The 20,224-nt window shown below is 48.6% G+C and overlaps 1 protein-coding gene across 1 annotated transcript in view; it reads right to left on the bottom strand.

Annotated features, from left to right (window-relative positions):
• PDGFA (platelet derived growth factor subunit A) overlaps positions 1 to 16,463 on the bottom strand; it is a 63,848-nt gene extending 47,385 nt beyond the window's left edge. The window contains exons 1-2 of the mRNA XM_058157270.1: positions 15,684 to 16,463; positions 12,226 to 12,322 (exon numbers count right to left, since the gene is read on the bottom strand). Of these exons, the coding sequence (XP_058013253.1) occupies positions 12,226 to 12,322; positions 15,684 to 15,740 (154 nt within the window). The 5' untranslated portion in view covers positions 15,741 to 16,463. The remainder of the gene's footprint in view (positions 1 to 12,225; positions 12,323 to 15,683) is intronic.
• Between the last annotated feature and the right edge of the window lie 3,761 nt (positions 16,464 to 20,224).

The raw sequence follows: 20,224 nt of genomic DNA on the forward strand, positions 1-20,224 counted from the left end.
GCTGGCTCAGTTCAAATTGGATTTGACCGAGAAGGAGGCTCAGCAGAATCACCTCACTGAGGACTAGGAGCATAGGCTTTCCAAGCAGAGGGAAGACCTGCCTGAGTGCAAGGCCAGGTACTGGCGCCTGAAGGCTCAGTGGGCTGAGATGGTCAGCCAGTTCCAGGCCATGATGCAGTCCCACTGGAACAAGGCCCTCCGGCTCTTTGCCACCAGCGGCTCTTCCCTCCAGCCTTCGCCCAAAGCCCCACACCAGGAGGCTGAAGCTGACCCCAAGTCGGAATTTCTGACCCCCTCTGACCCACACAAGAAGACCCCGAAGTGGGAGACTCTCTGCAGTAACACAAACGTTCATTGCACGTATCCGGCCCAGGGGGCATAGTTTGAGGACCCCTGATTTAGTGCAATATAAAAAAAATGCAAATAAATTTTCTGCGGACCACCAGTTGTCCACGGACCACCAGTTGGTGACCACCAATCTAAAGGATGATGGGTAAAATGAAGCAATGGTTTTCATTTCGGAAGGAAAGGAATTCCTTCACAAGGTTAAAAAAAGACACCATCAAGCATGGAAAAAGAACCTCATCTCAAGAATGACTTGATGGCATGATTGTTGTTTTAAAACTACGGGAGGAAACCACTGTGAACAGCAAGCAGAGTTGTTAAGGATGCATTTACAACTTCCGTTCTGGCCCATAGCCGAAAAGATGAAATTCTGGACAGTTGACAACTAAAAAACGAAACACAAGTGAAAATCCGATTTCTTGTTTGCTGAAGGGGGAAATTTCTCCCTTTTGCCTGAATTCGCCCATTTATTAAAAATGTGCATACTAAAATCCAGAGTTCCAGGTCTATCTGAGGGTGGGATGGGGGTAATTAAATGGTCCCGAGCTCTGAAATAATTTGACCCTTTACAGCAGGGGTCTGCAAACTTGGCTCTTTTAAGACTTATGGACTTCAACTCCCAGAGTTCCTCAGCCAGCTTTGCTGAGGAAAGTTGAAGTCCACAAGTCTGGGAGTTGAAGTCCACAAGTCTTAAAAGAGCCAAGTTTGCAGACTCCTGCTTTAAACCATTTCCTTGATATCTCTTTTAATGATAGAACCACTCCATCAGCTCCTGCTGGGTTCGTACAACCCCAAAAACCTCGGTTGAAGAACCACAGTTCCTATGGTCACCTCACCTATCCTGCTCAAGCCAAGCATACAATGTCTTGAAAGGATAACCGGGTTCACACAAGCTGTGAAGACAATGGCCGATTCCCGCAAAGTAATGGACCCAAAGACACAACCGTGTTTTTCAGCTGGGTTTAACATGTGAGGCCAATCTAACCTGAGTTTCAGCATTGATGGCCTCCTGGGAACCATTGGCTTGACTGTCAGGATGTGAAAAAGGTAAGGTAAAGGCAAAGGTTCCCCTCACACATAGGTGCTAGTCATTCCCAACTCTAGGAGGCGGTGCTCCTCTCCGTTTCAAAGCCGAAGAGCCAGCGCTGTCCGAAGACGTCTCCGTGGTCAAGTGGCCGGCATGACTCAACGCCAAAGGCACACAGAACGCTGTTCCCTTCCCACCAAAGGTGGTCTCTGTTTTTCTACTTGCATTTTTTTTATGTGCTTTCGAACTGCTAGGTTGGCAGAAGCTGGGGCAAGTCACGGGAGCTCACCCCGTTACATGGCGCTAGGGATTCGAACCGCTGAACTGCCAACCTTTCCGATCGACAAGCTCAGCGTCTTAAGCCACTGAGCCACCGCATCCCCTTAAACAGAGGCTAGCCAATAGCAAAACAGCGGAAAGGGAAGATGGAAGTAGAGCAGCTTCTACAGAATGGTACTCTTCCCAAGCTTTGTATGCGCTATTGAATCTAAGCTCCAAAGACAACTATGAGCATCTTTGTTAGCTGTGACCATCAACTTCTTTCTCACAATGGCCAATTGATGGCCACCCATACAATGAGGCTTTCAAGGGAGAGAGAGAGAAAAAAAACACAGACCAACGCAGAAAAGGCAATGATATTATTTAACGCTGCAGATGAAGGATAAACAGATACTGACGGTATCAACATGTTGGAAGGATGGTATGACGCAATGGTTAAGGACCTAACACTAGACCCTGGGAAGCCTCTCATGAGCACAAAGGCTGATAGATGGCTTTGGGTTGGCCATCGCTTCTCAACCCAACCTTAATCAAAGGATTTTGGCGCGATAAATTAGAGAGAGAACCTCTTGTCCCCCGTGATCTCTTGAGCTTCTGAGGACAGGTGGAAGGAAAATAGAAGATCTTAACGGAAGGATGTAGCAATGAACAGGGATGGAAGACACCAAGAATGAGCCACATCTATTGGGAGTACAAAGCTGGACCTTCAAAGGAGGAATGCGGAGAGATCAACAGCTTAAAAGATTTCGGGGGAAGATCTGAAAACGGTGAGGTTCCGCCCTCAACAGCAGCCTGAATCCACAACAAAAGAGGAAGGAAGGAAGGAAGGAAGGAAGGAAGGAAGGAAGGAAGGAAGGAAGGAAGGAAGGAAGGAAGGAAGGAAAGAGGGAGCGAGATAGGGACAGAGGGGGAGAAAAAGAGAGAGAGGAAGGAAGGAAGGAAGGAAGGAAGGAAGGAAGGAAGGAAGGAAGGAAAGAGGGAACGAGATAGGGACAGAGGGGGAGAAAAAGAGAGAGAGGAAGGAAGGAAGGAAGGAAGGAAGGAAAGAAGGGAGAGAAAGAGAGAAGAAGCAAGCAAGGAAGGAAGGAAGGAAGAAAGAAAGAAAGAAAGAAAGAAATTAAATAGACAAAAGAAAGAAAGAAAGAAAGAAAGAAAGAAAGAAAGAAAGAAGGAGGGAGGGAGATAGGGACAGAGGGGGAGAGAGAGAGAGGAAGGAAGGAAAGAAGGAAGGAAAGAAGGGAGAGAAAGAGAGAGGAAGCAAGCAAGGAAGGAAGGAAGAGAGGAAGAGAGGGGGAGGGAGATAGGGATGGAGGGAGAGAGAGAGGAAGGAAGGGAGAGAGAGAGAGGAAGGAAGCAAGCAAGAGAAGAGAAGGAAGGAAGGGAGGAAGGAAGGAAGGAAGGAAGAAAAAAAAGAGAGAGAGGGAGAGAGGGAGGGAGGGAAAGAGAGAGAGATTGCTGAACGTACGGTTGCAAGTCAAGAATTACCTACACTGTGTTTTGGAGTTTCTGGCCTAGACTGTTGCAGGAACCCGGCCAATAAATTACAAGCACGTGTCTATCAATAGACACTTCAGAGCTTTCTAACATCCAACGTTCAAACTCTGCCAGATAGTATAATGTATCCATTGCCCAGGACGGTCTTAGCCATCTATTTAGCTCCATGTCCCAAAAGAAAAAAGCCATGAAGAGAGCTAGTCCATACAGATGAGGTCATCACTCACTGCCTCTCGAGAGAGGCGAAGAATTTAACGTGGCGGATGAAACGCTGCAGTCAGGAAAAAAAAACAAAAAACCAACCCTCGACCCTTGCCAACATCAACCCCAACCTGCACAGAGATGCTTTTCAATGAGGATGAGTGATGTGTTGGCCCAAAAGGTATCAGCTCTTTTGGTGATGGGCCTCCTGGGTGCGTCTGGTCAACCCCCAGACGGCCAAGATGGTTGGGATCGGGTGTCAGCCAAGCCTCTGGAGCGGTGAGACGTCTTTATTTATTTATTTCATCAAGCATGTATCGGATAACAGATATAAGTATTAACATCACTATGGATACATGATAAGGATCTGAACCAGAGGTGGATTTCAGCAGGTTCGGACCAGTTCTAGCGAACTGGTAGCGGAAAGTTTGAGTCGTTGACCCCAACCCCATCTATTCTCTGTCTCCTGAGTCCCAACTGATCGGGAGGGAATGGGGATTTTGCAGTATCCTTCCCCTGCCACGCCAACCAAGCCACACCCACAGAACCGGTAGTAAAAAAAATTGAAACCCACCACTGATACGAATAAATGGGGATAGTAGGACAGGGATGGAAGGCACATTTGTGCTCTTATGCACGCCCCTTACAGACCTCTTAGGAATGGGGTGAGGTCAACAGTAGACAGTCTAAGGTTAAAGTTTTGGCGGTTTGGGGATGAATCACAGAGTCAGGTAGTGAGTTCCAGGCATTGACCGCTCTCTAACTGAAGTTGTGTTTTCTGCAATTGAGTTTGGAGCGGTTTACCTTGAGTTTATATCTATTGTATACTCGTGTAGTGTTGTGGTTGAAGCTGAAGAAGTCGTTGACAGATAGGACATTGTAGCAGATCATTTTGTGTACTACACTTAGGTCAGACCGAAGGCGGCGTAGTTCTAAGTTGTCTAAGCCCAAAAATTTCAAGCCTGGTGGCTTAAGGGATTCTATTGTGAGCAGAGGAGTGGAGGACCCTTCTCTTGAAATATCTCTGGACTCACTCCATTGTATGAATGTCCGATATGCAGTGCGGGTTCCAGACAGAAGGAGGTTTGAAGCAGAGTGACCTTCTCCCCATAAGCCAAACCGTCTCCAGATCACATGAAAGTTTGCAGGAGGGATCCCCAACGCGGTTAGGTTTGTATTTCATGGATCGCGAATTCTCTCAATCCTCATAGTCTCGTGTGTCAGTTGTACATGGGTGTGTCCCTCTCTTAAGCTTTCAACAATCCAATCGACGATATCGCGGCCCCCTTTGCTGGTCTCCGAGCTTGGTTGTTGTTTTCTTGCACACATTTCTTCCCCCGACTAGGTAACACCATCAGGGCTGGTGAGTGTGGAGTTTGCTCTCTGTTTATATAATGTAGCTTTCCTTACAGGCAAGTCTGGTGGAATTAATCCAATTATCTAGTTGGGTCATGAAACATCTGCAGGCAAGCCAGCAAGCTCAGAGAAACACCAAGGGCTCCACAAGCTCAACTTTGAGCTACATATATATAGCTCTTCTATTGACAATATTGTTCTTTCTGAAGTCCATACCAATGGCTTCCAAACAACACATTGCAGAGAACAATGTGGAAAACCGCAGATCTTGATTGGATGGCGCTTCACTTAAAGGACCATAAAAGCTACAGGAAGGACAATGGATGCCCCATGCACAATGACATAAACATTGGAAGGCACAATTTAATTATCCAAATGATGCACTCAACAAACAAATCCTCATTGCCAGTGCTCATGGCCCTGGACCTATGGCACACCCAGGCATCGCTCTGATGCACTGTGCAAAGTATGGCAACATCGGAGCATCATCCAATAAGCACAACAATCATTCCAGCTTTAGCCAACATTGTTGGCTAATTACGTGAAAGGATAAGGTGGTGAGATGATCCCAGTTCACCTTTAGTGGATATTCAGATTATGACCAGTTCTTCCATACAACATGTGGTCTTTACTCCATGAGGACAATGGGCTTGGAAGCCACATTGTACATCAATCCGAGCCCTTTCCATCAACATCATCCTGAGCTTCATAATTGTTGACTCAATTTATCCAACAGCAGGACTTGGTCCAATCCTTCTCAGACCAGAAATGCAATCTTTTAAAGTCCTAACCTAAACCCATCATTCTCTCCATAGATAAACATCTGTTGATACTCATCTGGATTGAATATCTCAACGTCTTCCTTTGGAAGGAAGAAGAGCAGAAAAAACCAAATGAACGATTGGCCAATCTTGACACCATACCTCACTGCAAAGCCAACCCCCATGGCTAAGAACAGGGATCTGCAAACTTGGCTCTTTTAAGACTTGTGGGCTTCAACTCCCAGCAAAGCTGGCTGAGGAACTCTGGGAGTTGAAGTCCACAAGTCTTAAAAGAGCCAAGTTTGCAGACCCCTGGCTAAGAAGGATCCACGTTCTACTGGCAACGTATGACGACCCTCATTCTGTCAAGAACCTTGGAGTACTCATCTCAAATGATCTAAGCGCCAGAGCTCTCTGAAACAACACTGCCAAAAAGGCATTAAAGAGTTGTCAACCTAATCTTGCGAAGCTCCTTCTTCGGTAATATTGTACTGCAAACTAGGGCATATAAAACCTTTGCTAGACCAATTCTCGAATACAGCTCATCGGTCTGGAACCCGCACTGCATCTCGGACATTAATACACTTGAGAGAGTCCAGAGGTATTTCACGAGAAGAGTCCTCCACTCCTCTGCTCGCAACAGAATCCCTTATGCCACCAGGCTTGAAATTTTAGGATTAGACAATTTAAAACTACGCTGCCTTCAGTCTGACCTAAGCTTAGTACACAAAATTATCCGCTACAATGTCCTACTTGCCAATGACTACTTCAGCTTCAACCACAACAGTACACGAGCACACAATAGATACAAACTCAAGGTAAACCGCTCCAAACTCGATTGCAGAAAATATGACTTCAGTAACAGAGTGGTCAACGCCTGGAATGCTCTACCCGATTCTGTGGTTACTTCCCCAAACCCCCAAAACTTTAACCTTAGACTGTCTACTGTTGACCTCACCCCATTCCTCAGAGATCTGTAAGGGGCCTGCATAAGAGCACCTGCGTGCCTACCGTCCCTGTCCTACTGTCCCCATTTATTTGCATTCTTATCATGTATTCATAATCGTATTTATACTTATATGTGTTTGACAAATAAGTAAATAAAATTAAATTTTAAAAAAATGTGAAGAGAAGGTCGGGCCGTCTGGTGCTCGCCCAAAATTCACCTGGGAGAATGAGCCCTCCAGCAAGAATTGTAGCTCTCTTGTCCAGTCCGCAAAAGTTTAGAAGGAGTTGAAACCAAAATTGTCCAGAAGGCAATCCCTGGGGAACAAGCCTGGGTTAGCCATCCAGGAAGACCCCCCCCCACCCCACCCACTGACCAGCATAGAGTCTGCCTTGAAAAAGGCTAGCTAAAGCATTACATACAGGACTGTGAGCTGCGTGGAAAAAGCAAGCAAGCAAGCACACACACGAAAACAAAATAAATCTAACTCCAACATGCTAGCATTAGGAAAGAAGAGCAAACACGCTACGGCTACTAATAAAGGAGAATCTTTGTCGCTCGGGGGTGAACATGAGGGGTCCTCTGAGCTTGCTTGTTCTCTTGCAGACTTTTTATTACCCACGCTAGGTAACATCATCAGCGCTAGGTGTTGATGTTACCCAGTTTGGGTAATGAAACGTCTGTGAGAAAACAAGCAAGCTCAGAGAGCACCGAGGGCCCCACAAACCTACTATTATTCCTCCTTCTCCTCCTCCTCCTCCTCCTCCTCCTCCTCCTCCTCCTCCTCCTGCCCACAAACTCCACTCCATACTATCCTGTTTCCCTGAAAAATAAAACATCCCCTGATCAAAATGACGCTATAGAGCACTGCACACCAGAACAACTAGACACAAAAACAGTTTTTTCCCGAAGGCCATCACTCTGCTAAACAAATAATTCCCTCAATACTGTCAAACTATTTACTAAATCTGCACTACTATTAATCTTCTCATCGTTCCCATCACCAATCTCTTTCCACTTATGACTGTATGACTGTAACTTGTTGCTGGTAATCCTTATGATTTATATTGATATATTGACCATCAATTGTGTTGTAAATGTTGTACCTTGATGAACGTATCTTTTCTTTTATGTACACCGAGAGCGTATGCACCAAGACAAATTCCTTGTGTGTCCAATCACACTTGGCCAATAAAAAATTCAATTCTATTCTATTCTATTCTATTCTATTCTATTCTATTCTATTCTATTCTATTCTATTCTATTCTAATAAGCCCAATTTTAGCATGCACTAAAATAAGCCACCAGCCCTGAAAATAAGCCATCCCGGAAAATAAGCCTTCCCCAAAAATATTTAAACGCATGTGCAGCCGGTCCCCACCATTTCCTCTGGTTAGGGTTAGGGAGAGAGAGAGCTGGAAATCAGGAAACACAGCAAAAGGAGCCCCGTCTTGCTCCACGTGCCCCAAAACAATAAGACCTCCCCAAAAATAAGGCCAAGCACTTATTTCGGGGTTCAAAAAATGTAAGACAGGGTCTTATTTTGGGGAAAAACAGTAACTCTGATGATGTTACCTAGTTTGGGTGATGAAACGTCTTCAAGAAAACAACCAAGCTCAGAGGGCACCAAGGACTCCACAGTCTTCCCCTTCCTCCTCCTCCTCCTCCTCCTCCTCCTCTCCCACCCCCTTCTAGCAGTGATGATGTTACCTAGTTTGGGTAATGAAACACCTGCAAGGAAACAAGCAGGCTCAGAGAGCACCAAGGACTTCACAGTCCTCCTTCTCCTCCTCCTATTTATCCTCCTCCTCCTCCTCCTCCCCTTCTCCACTCCACATACCTCACCCCCTTCTAGCACTGATGGTGTGACCTGGTTGGGTAATGAAACGCCTGCAAGAAAACAAGCAAGCCCAGAGAGTCCCAAGAAACATGCTTAGTCTTTGCATAAGGCCTCCTTTGAGTTACTCAAGGGCCTGGTCCTGCACTTTTCTTGGCAGGAAAAAAAGTCAATTACCACTCGTTTCTTTGGGAGTAAAAACCAGGGCCTTCCAGGGAGGTCTCCTGTCCCAAGATTTAGCCAGCTCTTGACCTTGGATGAGTTGTTCAAGGTCTGCTAAGATTAAGTGAGCAACTTTCCTTAGGACGGCAGCCCTGTTGGCCTGCGAATGACTTACCAAGGCCACCAGCCTCCCAAAGGGGCCGGTCTCAAACTAACCAATCTAACAAAGCCAATCAGGTTTTCCTTTCTATTTATTTTATTTTATTTGTCACAACAGTATATGTAAGCATAAGCATTAAACCACCTGCGTGGATCCATAACAAGCGTTCCCCCTTCAGCCGGGACAGGAAAATCACAGGCCGAAGGACATTTGGCGATTGGTGTTCGGAGACCACAAGTGAAACAAACAAACAAAAAAAATTTTTTTTCCCAGGGTCGACTTTCCCCTTGTGCAGAGTCAGCAGTGTTGCCGCCCTCCCTCTGGCAGATAAAGACAAGGGAAAGAAACTGGAAGGCTTTGCCTGCTTGCCGTACCACCTTGTGCAATTCCACCAAAACGAAAAGGGGGAAACAAAACACACACACACAAACAGCACACCACAAAATCTCCCGATGCTCGGGCAGGCCAAATGAAAGCCACTCTCCCCCACCCCGCAAAAGCAGAGCCTGCTGAAATCAAGAGTTTAAACTTTCAAAGGCTCCTTGTCATTCTTTTTTTAAAATATCTATCTATCTATCTATCTATCTATCTATCTATCTATCTATCTATCTATCTATCTATCTATATATATATATATATACATATATATATATATATATATATATATATATATATATATATATATATATATATATATATATATATATATATATATATATATATATATATATATATATATATATATATATATATATATATATATATATATATATATATATATATATAAAATAAATAATAATAATAACAACAAGCAGAATGACTGTGCCGTCTTTGTTTCAATGGAATGGCTCGGCTTTTAAGCAGCGCAAGCAACAACTTGCTAGATTCTTGGCTCTGGGTAGGAGATGGGTAGAAACTTTTCCCTTCGGTTGTTGTTCTTAAAAGAAAGAAAGAAAGAAAGAAAGAAAGAAAGAAAGAAAGAAAGAAAGAAAGAAAGAAAGAAAGAAAGAAGGAAGGAGAGGGAGAAGGGATGGAGGGACGGAGGAAAGGAAGGAAGGAAGGAAGGGAGGGGAAGGAAGGAAGGAAGGAAGGAAGGAAGGAAGGAAGGAAGGAAGGAAAAGAAAGAAAGAAAGAAAGAAAGAAAGAAAGAAAGAAAGAAAGAAAGAAAGAAAGAAAGAAAGAAAGAGTTGGAAGGAAACCGCAGTTTTTATTTCCTACTTTTGCAAAAAAAAAAAAATAATAACAACAACAACAAATCAACAAAGCCATCCTTCCCCAATTCTGCACGTCCTCGCTCGGGAGTCAATTCTGACAAAAATCTGCAGAGATCACATCTAATAACAGGACGGTTCTGTTTGCAGGCGGGTAATGTTAGCAAATTGCCCGTTTGCCCTTTGAAGCATTCGTCAGTCTAATGGTTCAGAAAATAACCTTGGGCTATTAAAAAGCAATAGCAAGATGGGCCGGCTGATTGTTTGGGAGCTGGCTGGGGGAGGATGTTTTTTTTTTTTTTGGAAAGGAAGAATTTATTTGTTTTCCCTTTTCGTTTTTTTGCAACAGACAAAAGACACCGTCCTGTTTAGATGGGACTTCATTCCTAAACAGAGTCTGGAATAGCCCTTCCGCAGAAGGAGGTTTCTAAAAAACGACAAGAGCTCGGGGGTGTTTGTGGCTGGAGATATAATCTGGGGAGGGGTTTCTGACACCCACCCACCTCCAACCAGAAAAGTCATCCTCTGCTTTTTAAAGGGTCCGTCTCCGTAGCAGAGTCGGTGAGGGAAGGCAGCCACTGAAAACATGGCAGGGACTGTCACCGTTTCTGGGGAGCCGGTAATGAATGACTTTCTCTTCTCCCCAAAACTGTAGGACCAAAGCGAATGTAAGACACATCTACTTCGCAGAGCTGTAGATTAAGATTTCTCATAGCATAAAAACAAATCAATGTCAATACCACACGTCAATTTCAACAGGGCAAGTCACTTTCAAGAGAGCAAGCCAATTCAATAGGGCAGGTCAATTTCAACAGGGATAGTCGATTCAATAGGGCAAGTCAATGTCAACAGGGCAAGTCAATTTCAAGAGGGCAAGTCAATTCAAGAGGGCAACCCAATGTCAATAGGGCAAGTCAATGTCAACAGGGAAAGTCAACTTCAATAGAGCAACTCAATGTCAACAGGGAAAGTCAATGTCAACAGGGAAAGTCAATGTCAACAAGGCAAGTCAATTTCAACAGAGCAAGTCAATTCAATAGGATAAGTCAATGTCAACAGGGCAAGTCAATTTCAACAAGGCAAGTCAATTTCAATAGAGCAAGTCAATGTCAACAGGGCAAGTCAATTTCAGTGCAATGCTTGTTGGACATTTCACACCTCTACTTGGCATTCACCAAACAACCCAGCAGTGCAATTCAACTCATGTTTACTCAGAAACAGGTCCCACTGAACTGGAAAGCAGAATCATAAGGGAGTCAGAAGGGACCTTGGAGGTCTTCTAGTCCAACACACACCCCCAGCATGAAACCCTATATACTATTTCAGATAAATGGTTGTCCAATCTCTTCTTAAAAACTTCTAGTGTTGGAACATTGACAACTTCTGGAGGAAAAGCTTTGGCAACCTTGGGTTAATAATCCCTCCGAAAAGCAAGAATGGTCCAGGTATGTCCCAATGCAAAGTGTAAAACCCTTTGATTTTTCTTTTTAATCAGGAAAATGCCAGGAAATGTCAAAAGCCCTCGTTTCAATTTCTCTGACAACTCTGCCTCAATCCGTTATCTGTAAAATGGGAGCATTCCCAGCCTTCCCTTGGCTGGACCAACGTAGTCCTGAACTCAAACGGAGGAAATCAAATGTATATCCCATGTTTTAAAACCACAGAGAGAGAATGACGGTAGAGACAAAAACCCAACTGTCAAGCAGTACATACTTTTGTGAAAAGGTAATTCATGTGCCAAAAAAAATGAGGCAACACAATTCATAAAAGAGGGGGGGGAGTTCCCCCACCAGGTGTCACTGCAAACCAGAGCCAAGGGCTATGCATAACCCAGAACAGTGGAGCTTCCACAGCCAGTGGCAGCGTATCCCCAAATTCTCATCTGCTAGCAAAGGAGACAGGTGCAAGGCAATGGAAGAGAGAGAGAGAGAGAGAGAGGAAGGCTGTGGTTTTCCACCAATAAAAAAAAAACCTGCAGCCATTAAAAAGGCCCAGTCAAAAGGGCAAGAAGGAAGGGAAGGAGGAAGCAGGAAAATACTTCAGTTCCATTTGGCAGCTGCGTGGTTTTTTTCCCCCGCAAATAGATTTTCAACAAGAACTGAAGGAAAATCACACACAACTGGGGGGAGAGGGGGAACAAGCCCTTGCTTGTGGCCAAACTCAGACTCTCCTCCTCCTAAACCTCTTTCTCCCCCCCAACTTCCCCAAAGGAAGAAGAATAAAGCCCCCCCCAAAAAAATCCATTGTGGACTCTCTCTTCCTTTCCCTCCCCAACTGGCACGCCTGGATTTTTTTTTGCATTTCTAAAAAGGGCTCTTCGCAGGCCATTTGCCAAGAGGAGTCCACCCCCTCCTTGGTAACCACCCCCAACACACACACACACACACACACACACACGTACGTCTTGGTTGGAATATAGGGGAAAAAATGCAAGGGAATAATTTACCTACGGAATCAATTTCCAGGAGACGCTGCAAATCCCGTATGCTGTGAATCTCACTGTGCGCCAGCCTTTCGATCAACTCTTGAGGGATCTCTGCTTCCTTTGAAAAGAGAAGGAGAAAGAGAACAAGCCCCTCCTGTTAGTCAGTGTTCCCCCAGATCATCTCCGGAGCAGATCCCTAGTCAGTCAGATCTCTAGTTCTCTAGTGAGACTTTCTCCAAACCAGCTCTGGACCAGATCTTGTTCTTTAATCAGTCAGATCTCTAGTGAGACTTTCTCCAAATCAGCTCCAGAGCAGACCTTGTTCTCTAGTCAGTCAGATCACCAGATCTCCAATGATTCTGTCTCCAAACCTCCTCCAGAACAGATCTTTTGATCTCTAGCCAGTCAGATCACCAGATCTCTACTGAACCTTTTCTCCAAATCATCTCCAGAGCAGATCCCTAGTCAGTCAAACCTTGAGGTCTCTAAGTGAGTTCTTTCTCCACATCACCCGTATCTTGATCTCTAGTCTAGCCACTCAGATCAACCCAGCTCTTCCAGCCAGCCTTTCTCCAGATCATCTCTGGAGCAGATCTTGATCCACTCTGAAGTGGGATCTTGGATCTGTTCCCAGCTTCCACCTCCAGGTGTTCAGGAACAATGTGGAGAAAGGAAGGGCTGCAGTTTTGTTTCTGTTTTTAAATTCTCCTTTTCAACAATCTGTGCCCAATACCCCTGCAACCCACCATTAACAGCAGTTCCTCCCCCTCCCCCCACTGTGATATGTGTAAATTCTGTCCTTTTCATTATTTATTCCCCACTTTAGCATGTGTGTGTGGGAGGGGGGGGTATCTTGGAAGGAGGGATTAGCATTCCTTCAGTGGCTCAAATCTTTGGGAAAAGCTGGAGGTGATTTTGTTTTTTTTTTAATGGAGCAGGCAGTGCTTTAAGACCATCCTATAATATTGCAGGGGGGGTGCTGTTTGGGCACACCGTCCCATTACAATTACAAAACCATCCCATTTACTCAAGAGAGGGCTTGCCTTGGGGGGAGGATTTAAGTATCTGAAATCAGCCTTCCTAGAAGTATGGGAGAGACAGCATGAAAGAGAGAGAGAGAGAGAGAGAGAGAGAAAGAGAGAGACACACAGAGAGAGAAGAGAGAGAGAGAAGAGAGAGAGAAAGCGAGAGAGAAAAGACAGACAGACAGACAGAAAGAGAGAGAAAGAAACACAGAGAGAAAGAAAGAGAGAAAAAGGAGAGAGAAAGAGACATACAGAGAGAGAGAAAGAGAAAGAGAGACACAGAGAAGAGAGAGAGACTAGAAATCAAGTTGAAAATACAGCACCCAGCAGAATTCTCAGCACCATTCCACAGGTTGTTTCCTCCTCTCACTCCCCCCTTCCCCCCCCCCAAAAAAAGTTGCAACCCTCTTTTCCAGCTTATCTTTAAAAAAATTTTTAAAAATTCCAACATGAATAGGATAAAACAAACCAGAATTTCTTTTTTTCTTTTTCCTCTTTTGCCCCATTGTTGTTGTTGTTGTTTTTAATTGCTCTAAGGAGAGCTTTGACCCATAGCAACTCTCTCTCTCACACTCTCTCTCTTTTTTTCTCAATAGCAGGAAACTGTGCAAGAAAATAAAAGTCTCAGCCTGCAAAAATAAAAAATAAAAATCTTGGCCCTGGCTTCGTACTTTTCTCCCCAAATTTCCCTGAGTGGGGAGGTAGGTGGGTGGGCCGTGATCTAAAACAGGGGTCTCCAACCTTGGCAACTTTAAGCCCGGCAAACTTCAACTCCCAGAATCCCCCAGCCAGCAAAACTTTCAGACCACTCGCTGAAAAGCTGGGGAATTCAGCAAAGCTGGCTGGGGAATTCTGGGAGTTGAAGTCCGCCAGGCTTAAAGTTGCCAAGGTTGGAGACCCCTGATCTAGAAAGGCCCCGAATCCTACAGGTTGAAAAATCAACACACAAACACACCATACACACACAAACCACCTCCTTTTTACTTTTTCCCAGCACCCTTCTTAAAGAGCCAGAAAACTCAGCCTGCTGCTTGAAAATATACTGGCTTCCTTTTTGGCCACTCAATTCCCACGCTCCGCGATGGCTACCAGAAACCATTTCCCAATTTGGGGATGCGGGGGGGGGGGGAGGCAAATAGGAAGCCGGAGGCGGGGGGGCAAATATCCCACCGAAGGGCTCCGTTTTTACGTTCCTATTCTCCCAGGCTCCAAAAAAAAAAAAAGAAGAAGCAGCAGAGATTATACACAGCCAACACCCCCCCCCACCAAAGGCTCACAGACACGCGCAAACCCAAACCAGCTTCCTAAAACTAAGCCAAGTTCTACCTGCAAACGCACCGAGTCACAAGCCCGTGATCTGCCCCCTCCCACCCCACCCTCCATCTCCGGCTTCTGAAAAACTTAACTGCGATTCTCCTTCGCTGCCCCCCCCTCCCCACTCCTGCAGGAGAAAACTCTGAATCCCTTTACTGTGTTTGGAAACCCCCACCCGGGTTCAGCGAGTCGTCTGAACGCGGTCCCTGGGAGGGGGGGGGGAAAACAAGCCCCTTTCCAAAGGCAAAAAAGTCCTAACTTCTAAGCAAAACGTGCCAAAGTCAAGCTGAGAAATACAGTTGGGTTTGGTGTGGTTTTCCCCCCCCACCCTCCCAGGCCCTGTGGATAACCTTATAAAGTGAATTTTCAGGGCGGAGAAGCGGAGTTTAAACACGCGGTTGCCTTTCCGAAGGGGCAGCGTTTTAAACTGGAATTGCTTCCTTCTCTTATTTTAGCCATGGTCGGTTCCCCAGGAGTAGGAAACTGGCTTATTTAAGCCCACTCGTTTTTCCACTTCCCACTTTACCCCTCCAGCCAGCCAGCCAGGCCGGCGTTGCGTTGGCCAAACACACACACGCACGCAAAAAAAACCACACAGTCCGGAGGCTGGCTCGCCTCGCAAGGCGCGTTTTCAGGCGCCCCCCCCCCCCATTCCTTGCACGTCTGCACGCGCGCCAGAGGAGACGCAAGGCAGGGTGAACGGACGGGCTGGCGGGGGGGGGGGATTCAGGCGACCTAGCTACTAAGTCCGTGGGGAGGGAGGGGGACGAGGAAGAGGGGGAAGAGAGACCACGCTGTTTTGGAGCGTGGGGAGGAATGGCAGTTTTAGCCGCGCGAGGAAGGGCTGCTTTCCCACGCTGCCACTTGGGGGTAATTTGGGGAAGGGGAACCCGGCTCTTCTCTCTCCACCCGGAGGGTCCAAGGTGAAGCCAAACCCATGCACGGGGGGGGGTGCAGGTGAAAGGTAGAGACAGGTCGAGAGAAGGAAGAGGGGAAGAAGGAAGAATTACAAAGATGCAAATATATATATATATTGGAATTAGTTGGAGATTTTAAAAGGGGGGAGGGGGTCTTCTACCTTTCCTTCCTTCCTCTGCTTTCCCTCCCCCCCTCTCCTTCCTTGCCCAGGTGTGCACCTACCTCTGCCAACACGAGGTAGCAAAAGCCTATAACCCAGAATGCTGCGCTGATCCTCATTGCGGGCTCATCACTGTAGTCGGCCACACGACTCAACGGTGCAGCGCAGGAGGCGCACCCCCCCGCCTCCTTGGGTTGGGAAAATAACAACCATCCCTCAAGGGGGGGCGCGAGGGAGCCACCACCGGCGCTGGGCGGAGGAGGAGGAGGAGGAAGGGGGGCAGTTGTCCTCCGGGCTCGGGCTCTGGGCAGGGGGCGCGCGGGCGGAGGTCTCCTCCTTAAATCTCCTATGGCATCTAAATGGTCTCTCCGGCGGTTGGTTCCCGCGTGGGGGGGGGGTCTCCCCTTGCAGAGGCGAGAAGCCGGCTTGGAGGGGGAGCTGTGGTGGTGGTCCCGTTGGCGCTCTTCCCCCGCTTCCGAAGCCAGAAAAACGAGGAGGGGGCGGCGAAGAAGGGAAAGGAAGGCGCTTCAGCAAGCCGGACGCCCCGGACTCTGGTTTCTCTCTCTCTCTCTCTCTCTCTTCTCCTTTCCTCCCTTCTCCAAGGTGCCCACCAGCGCTTCCTCGCCTTCTTCTGTTGCTGCTGCAGATGCTTCGGGCTTTTTCTGGGCAAGCAACGGAGCGGTCAGTGTCTACATCTTGGCCGGGATGGCGACGAAGTGAAAAAAGCCGAGCAGAGAAGAGGAGGAGGAGGAGGAGGAAGAAGAAGAGGAGGAGGAGGAGGAGGAGGCGCGAGCCGGCCCGGCGTCCATCACCTGTCTGCGAGCCGCTCGCCCTTTCCCAGACAGGCGAAGAGTTCCCAGTCCCTCCTCTCCCCCGGTTCCCCCCTCCCTCCCTCCCTCCCTCTCTCCCCACCTCTTCCAAATACCCACCCACCCACCCCACCCCGGAGCAGCAGGCGGCAAAGCGCAGCAGCAAAGAGGAAAAAAGGGAAGCCGCGGAAGAACCTTGTTGGTTTCTTCTCTCTCCCCCCCCCCCGCAACACACACACACACACACACACACCAAAAAAGGAGGGGAGGAAAAAGGGAGGAAAGAAAGAAAGAAAGCGAGAAAGCACAAAATATAACCCAAGAGGGCGCACTGCAGCCTTCCTTTTCCCCCGGACTAGGCGAGGGAATTTTTCCAGGAAGGACCGTCAGGTGATCCGACAGCCTTTCTCCTCCTCCTCCTCCTCCTCCTCAGCACGGCCGGCCTCGCTTCCCCGGGAGGAGAGGAAGGTGCGGGGAGAGGTGTGGAGGGGGGAGCGGCCCGCCGGCTTGGCATCCGCGTTTTATTTTTATTTCTCTATTATTTGTTGCAGAACGCGGAGAGGCATGAGATCAAAGGGTTCGACCGGGGACGGGTGGAGATCGAACGCGGAGGCTTCGGAAGCGAAAGCGGCTCGGATTCACTTTCACTCCCTTTCCCTTTCTCACTCCCTCCCCCCCAATGCCTTTCGTTTTAAGCCGCCAAAGAGCGGCTGCCTGCAAAGGCTTGGCTCGTTTTGGGTGGTTTTTTTTGGGGGGGGGGGGAGAGGAGGAGTGGAATCGGCCAAACAAGGGGGTGGGTCCGCTGGGAAATTTGGGGCGCGGGGGCAGGCGGAGGGCATCGTGGGGGGGGAGATTTCAGGGAGGGGAGATGGGAGAGGGATGCGCTGGAGAGATCCCTGGGGGAGAGGCGCGCCGCCATAGGGTGGGGTGGGGGGGCGGCGCCCTCCTTCTGTCCCAAGCGAGGCACCTCCTTCCTTCTTTCCTTCCTTCCCCCACAACCACCCAGCCCCGGGCACGCTCCACCCTGCTCGGCTCCCACAGCAGGCAGCCCCAGCGCGAGCGAGGCGTGTGGGGTTTTGCTGCAAACGCAGTCCGGCGCGCCAGGCGTCGCGGGTTGTGGCAAAGAAGACCGAAGAAAAATCAAGAAAGAGAGGGGGGGGGAAGAGAGAGAGAAAGCAACATACACGCCCCCCGGGCGCTGCACCAAGTTGGCATGCCAAGGCGCGCGGGCACCCCGTGCCCAAAAGAGACGAGCGCCGGGTAGGGCAGGAGGGAGGGAGGGAGAGAGGGTAGCAGGCGCGCGCCTTGCAAAGTGCCCCAACTACTTTGGGGTGCCCTGCGTCAAGATGGGGGGGAGACGCGGCCTCGCTTGGCTTTTCTCCGCCACCCACCCACTCATTTCTCTCCTCCTCCTCCTCCCCCGGTCCCGCGTTCCTCCGCAGCCCCGGCGGCTAAAGAGAACAGGCGCCTCTTCGCGGTGAGGAGAGAGGGGGGGGGAGGCTAGGCAGGTTCCCCTCCCCACCCGCCGTTGCACCCTTAAGGAGCCCACCTGCCGCTTATCTAGGCGGAGGAAAAAACGCCATGGTTACGAGGAGGAGGAGGAGGAGGAGGAGTCGGCGGCATTTGGCGGCCAGACTCGGGTGGAGGGGGGGGCCGCTGTATTTTCCCTGGGTGGGTGGGTGAGGAAGGAAGGTATGCTTTCCCACGCGCGGTCTCCAGCCCCCCCGCCCCCCATCCTCCGTGGATCGCATCGGGTTGCGGAGGACATCCCGCGCATTTTGCGGAGCAAAACCAGCCAAGGTTTAAGCGAGTCAGGATCGAATATCCCACCCTGCGCTGGAAAGATGCAGGGTGGGGGGAGGAGAGAGGAGATGTCTTCTGGGTTTCCCACCCCCCTCCCCGTTGCTTTCTTCTTCTTCTCTTTTTTTATTTTTTAATTCCCCGTAGCCTTCCTTAGGTAGAGAGACAGATGGACGCGCAAGGTGTCTGCAGGTGTGCAAGGCTGTTTCGGGAGACCCTCCCTCCCCTTCCCCCCCTCCCGTGGGGGTTCCCCAGCCTTGCAGCCCCCTCTTGGGGGCGTGTGGGGGGAGGGTCAGCAGTCCTGGACTTGTTTGTTTTATTCGCTCTAAAATAAGAATAAACAAACGTGCGCCGCGATGAAGAGCCGGCAGGCTTTGATCCCGAAACGCCCCAGTTCCAATCTTCGCAGTCGGAATGGTCCGTTTGCAGATCGGAAGATTTTTTGACTTTCAAAAAAACCCGAACAAACCAGGTTGCCTGAACTGGCTGTTTTTCCCCTCCCTATCTTCCTTCTCCCTTCCTCCTCCCCCTCCCCTTCTCTGTGGGGTGGGGACAGCTTTAAGGTGTAAAATTAAAACTAAAATTAAAATTATTACTGTCTTACCCATAGTTTGCAAATGGATTTGAGTTATCCCTAAAATAGAGATGACCAGTCTTGACAACTTCAGGACCAAGGTAAAGGTAAAGGTTCCCCTTGCACGAATGTGCTAGTCGTTCCGGACTCTAGGGGGTGGTCTCATCTCCGTTTCAAAGCCAAAGAGCCAGCGCTGTCCGAAGACATCTCCGTGGTCATGTGGCCGGCATGACTCAATGGCAACGGCGCACAGAACGCTGTTCCCTTCCCACCAAAAGTGGTCCCTATTTTTCTACTTGCATTTTTTACGTGCTTTCGAACTGCTAGGTTGGCAAAAGCTGGGACAAATCATGGAAGCACTAGGGATTCGAACCGCTGAACTGCTGACCTTTCAATCAACAAGCACAGTGTCCTAGCCACTGAGCCTCCACGTCCCTCAACTTCAGGATACCTGGACTTCAATTCCCAGAATTTCCCAGCCCAGCCATACTGGTTGAGGAATTCTGGAAGTTGAAGTCCTTATGGACTTCAAAGTGGTCCAAATTGGGAATCTCAGCCCTGACCCAGTCTTCGTCACCCAGGCAGGTTTTTTTTTTTGCCTCCGTTGGGAATTTGAAACCAGAAGAAAGTTGCGGTTTCGAATTTACAAACCGCATTTTAACTTTCAATTTTAAAGCCCAGGAGAATAGAGAAATACAGAATTGGGAGGGAACTTGGAGGTCTTTTAGTCCACCCCCCACCTCCCTGCTCAGGCCGGAAACCCTATGCCTGTGACGGTGAACCTATGGCACGCTTGCCAGAGGTGACACGCAGAAGCCTCTCTATGGTTATGTGAGCCATCTCCCCAGTTGAGCTCTGCTGCGCATGTGTGCACGTCTCCCGCCGGCCAACTGGTCTTTGGATCTCTGCCACGCATGCACAGAGTGTGTGCAGGGGGCCATGTGCGCATGCATGAGGGGCGGGGCATGTGAGGGGGGGCACGTGTGCCTACGTGGGAGGCAGGGGGCATGCATCGTGGGCACATTGCATTTTGGGAGTTCCGGCATGCACGCGCACTCAATCCGGAAAAAGTTAGCCATCATTGCCCTCTGCCATTCCAGACAAATGGTTGTCCAATCTCTCCTTAAAACCTTCCAGGGATGGAGTATTCGTCTACATTTCCTCCTAGGTGAGAACTCCCCCTTCGTTGCTTCTCTGCCTTTGAGGTCTTTGAAAGGGAAAGGTGACTTTCATCCTCTCAGCTCCCTCTCATAGCAACTGGATTACTGCAATGCTCTCTACATGGGGCTCCCCTGGAAGAGCACCCGGAGGCTCCAGTTGGTCCAGAATGCGGCTGCGCGGGTGATAGAGGGAGCCCCTCATGGCTCCCATGTGACACCTCTCCTGCGCAGACTGCACTGGCTACCTGTGACCTTTCGGG

Source organism: Ahaetulla prasina, chromosome 14, assembly GCF_028640845.1.
Source record: "Ahaetulla prasina isolate Xishuangbanna chromosome 14, ASM2864084v1, whole genome shotgun sequence".
Classification (NCBI taxonomy): Eukaryota; Metazoa; Chordata; class Lepidosauria; order Squamata; family Colubridae; genus Ahaetulla; species Ahaetulla prasina.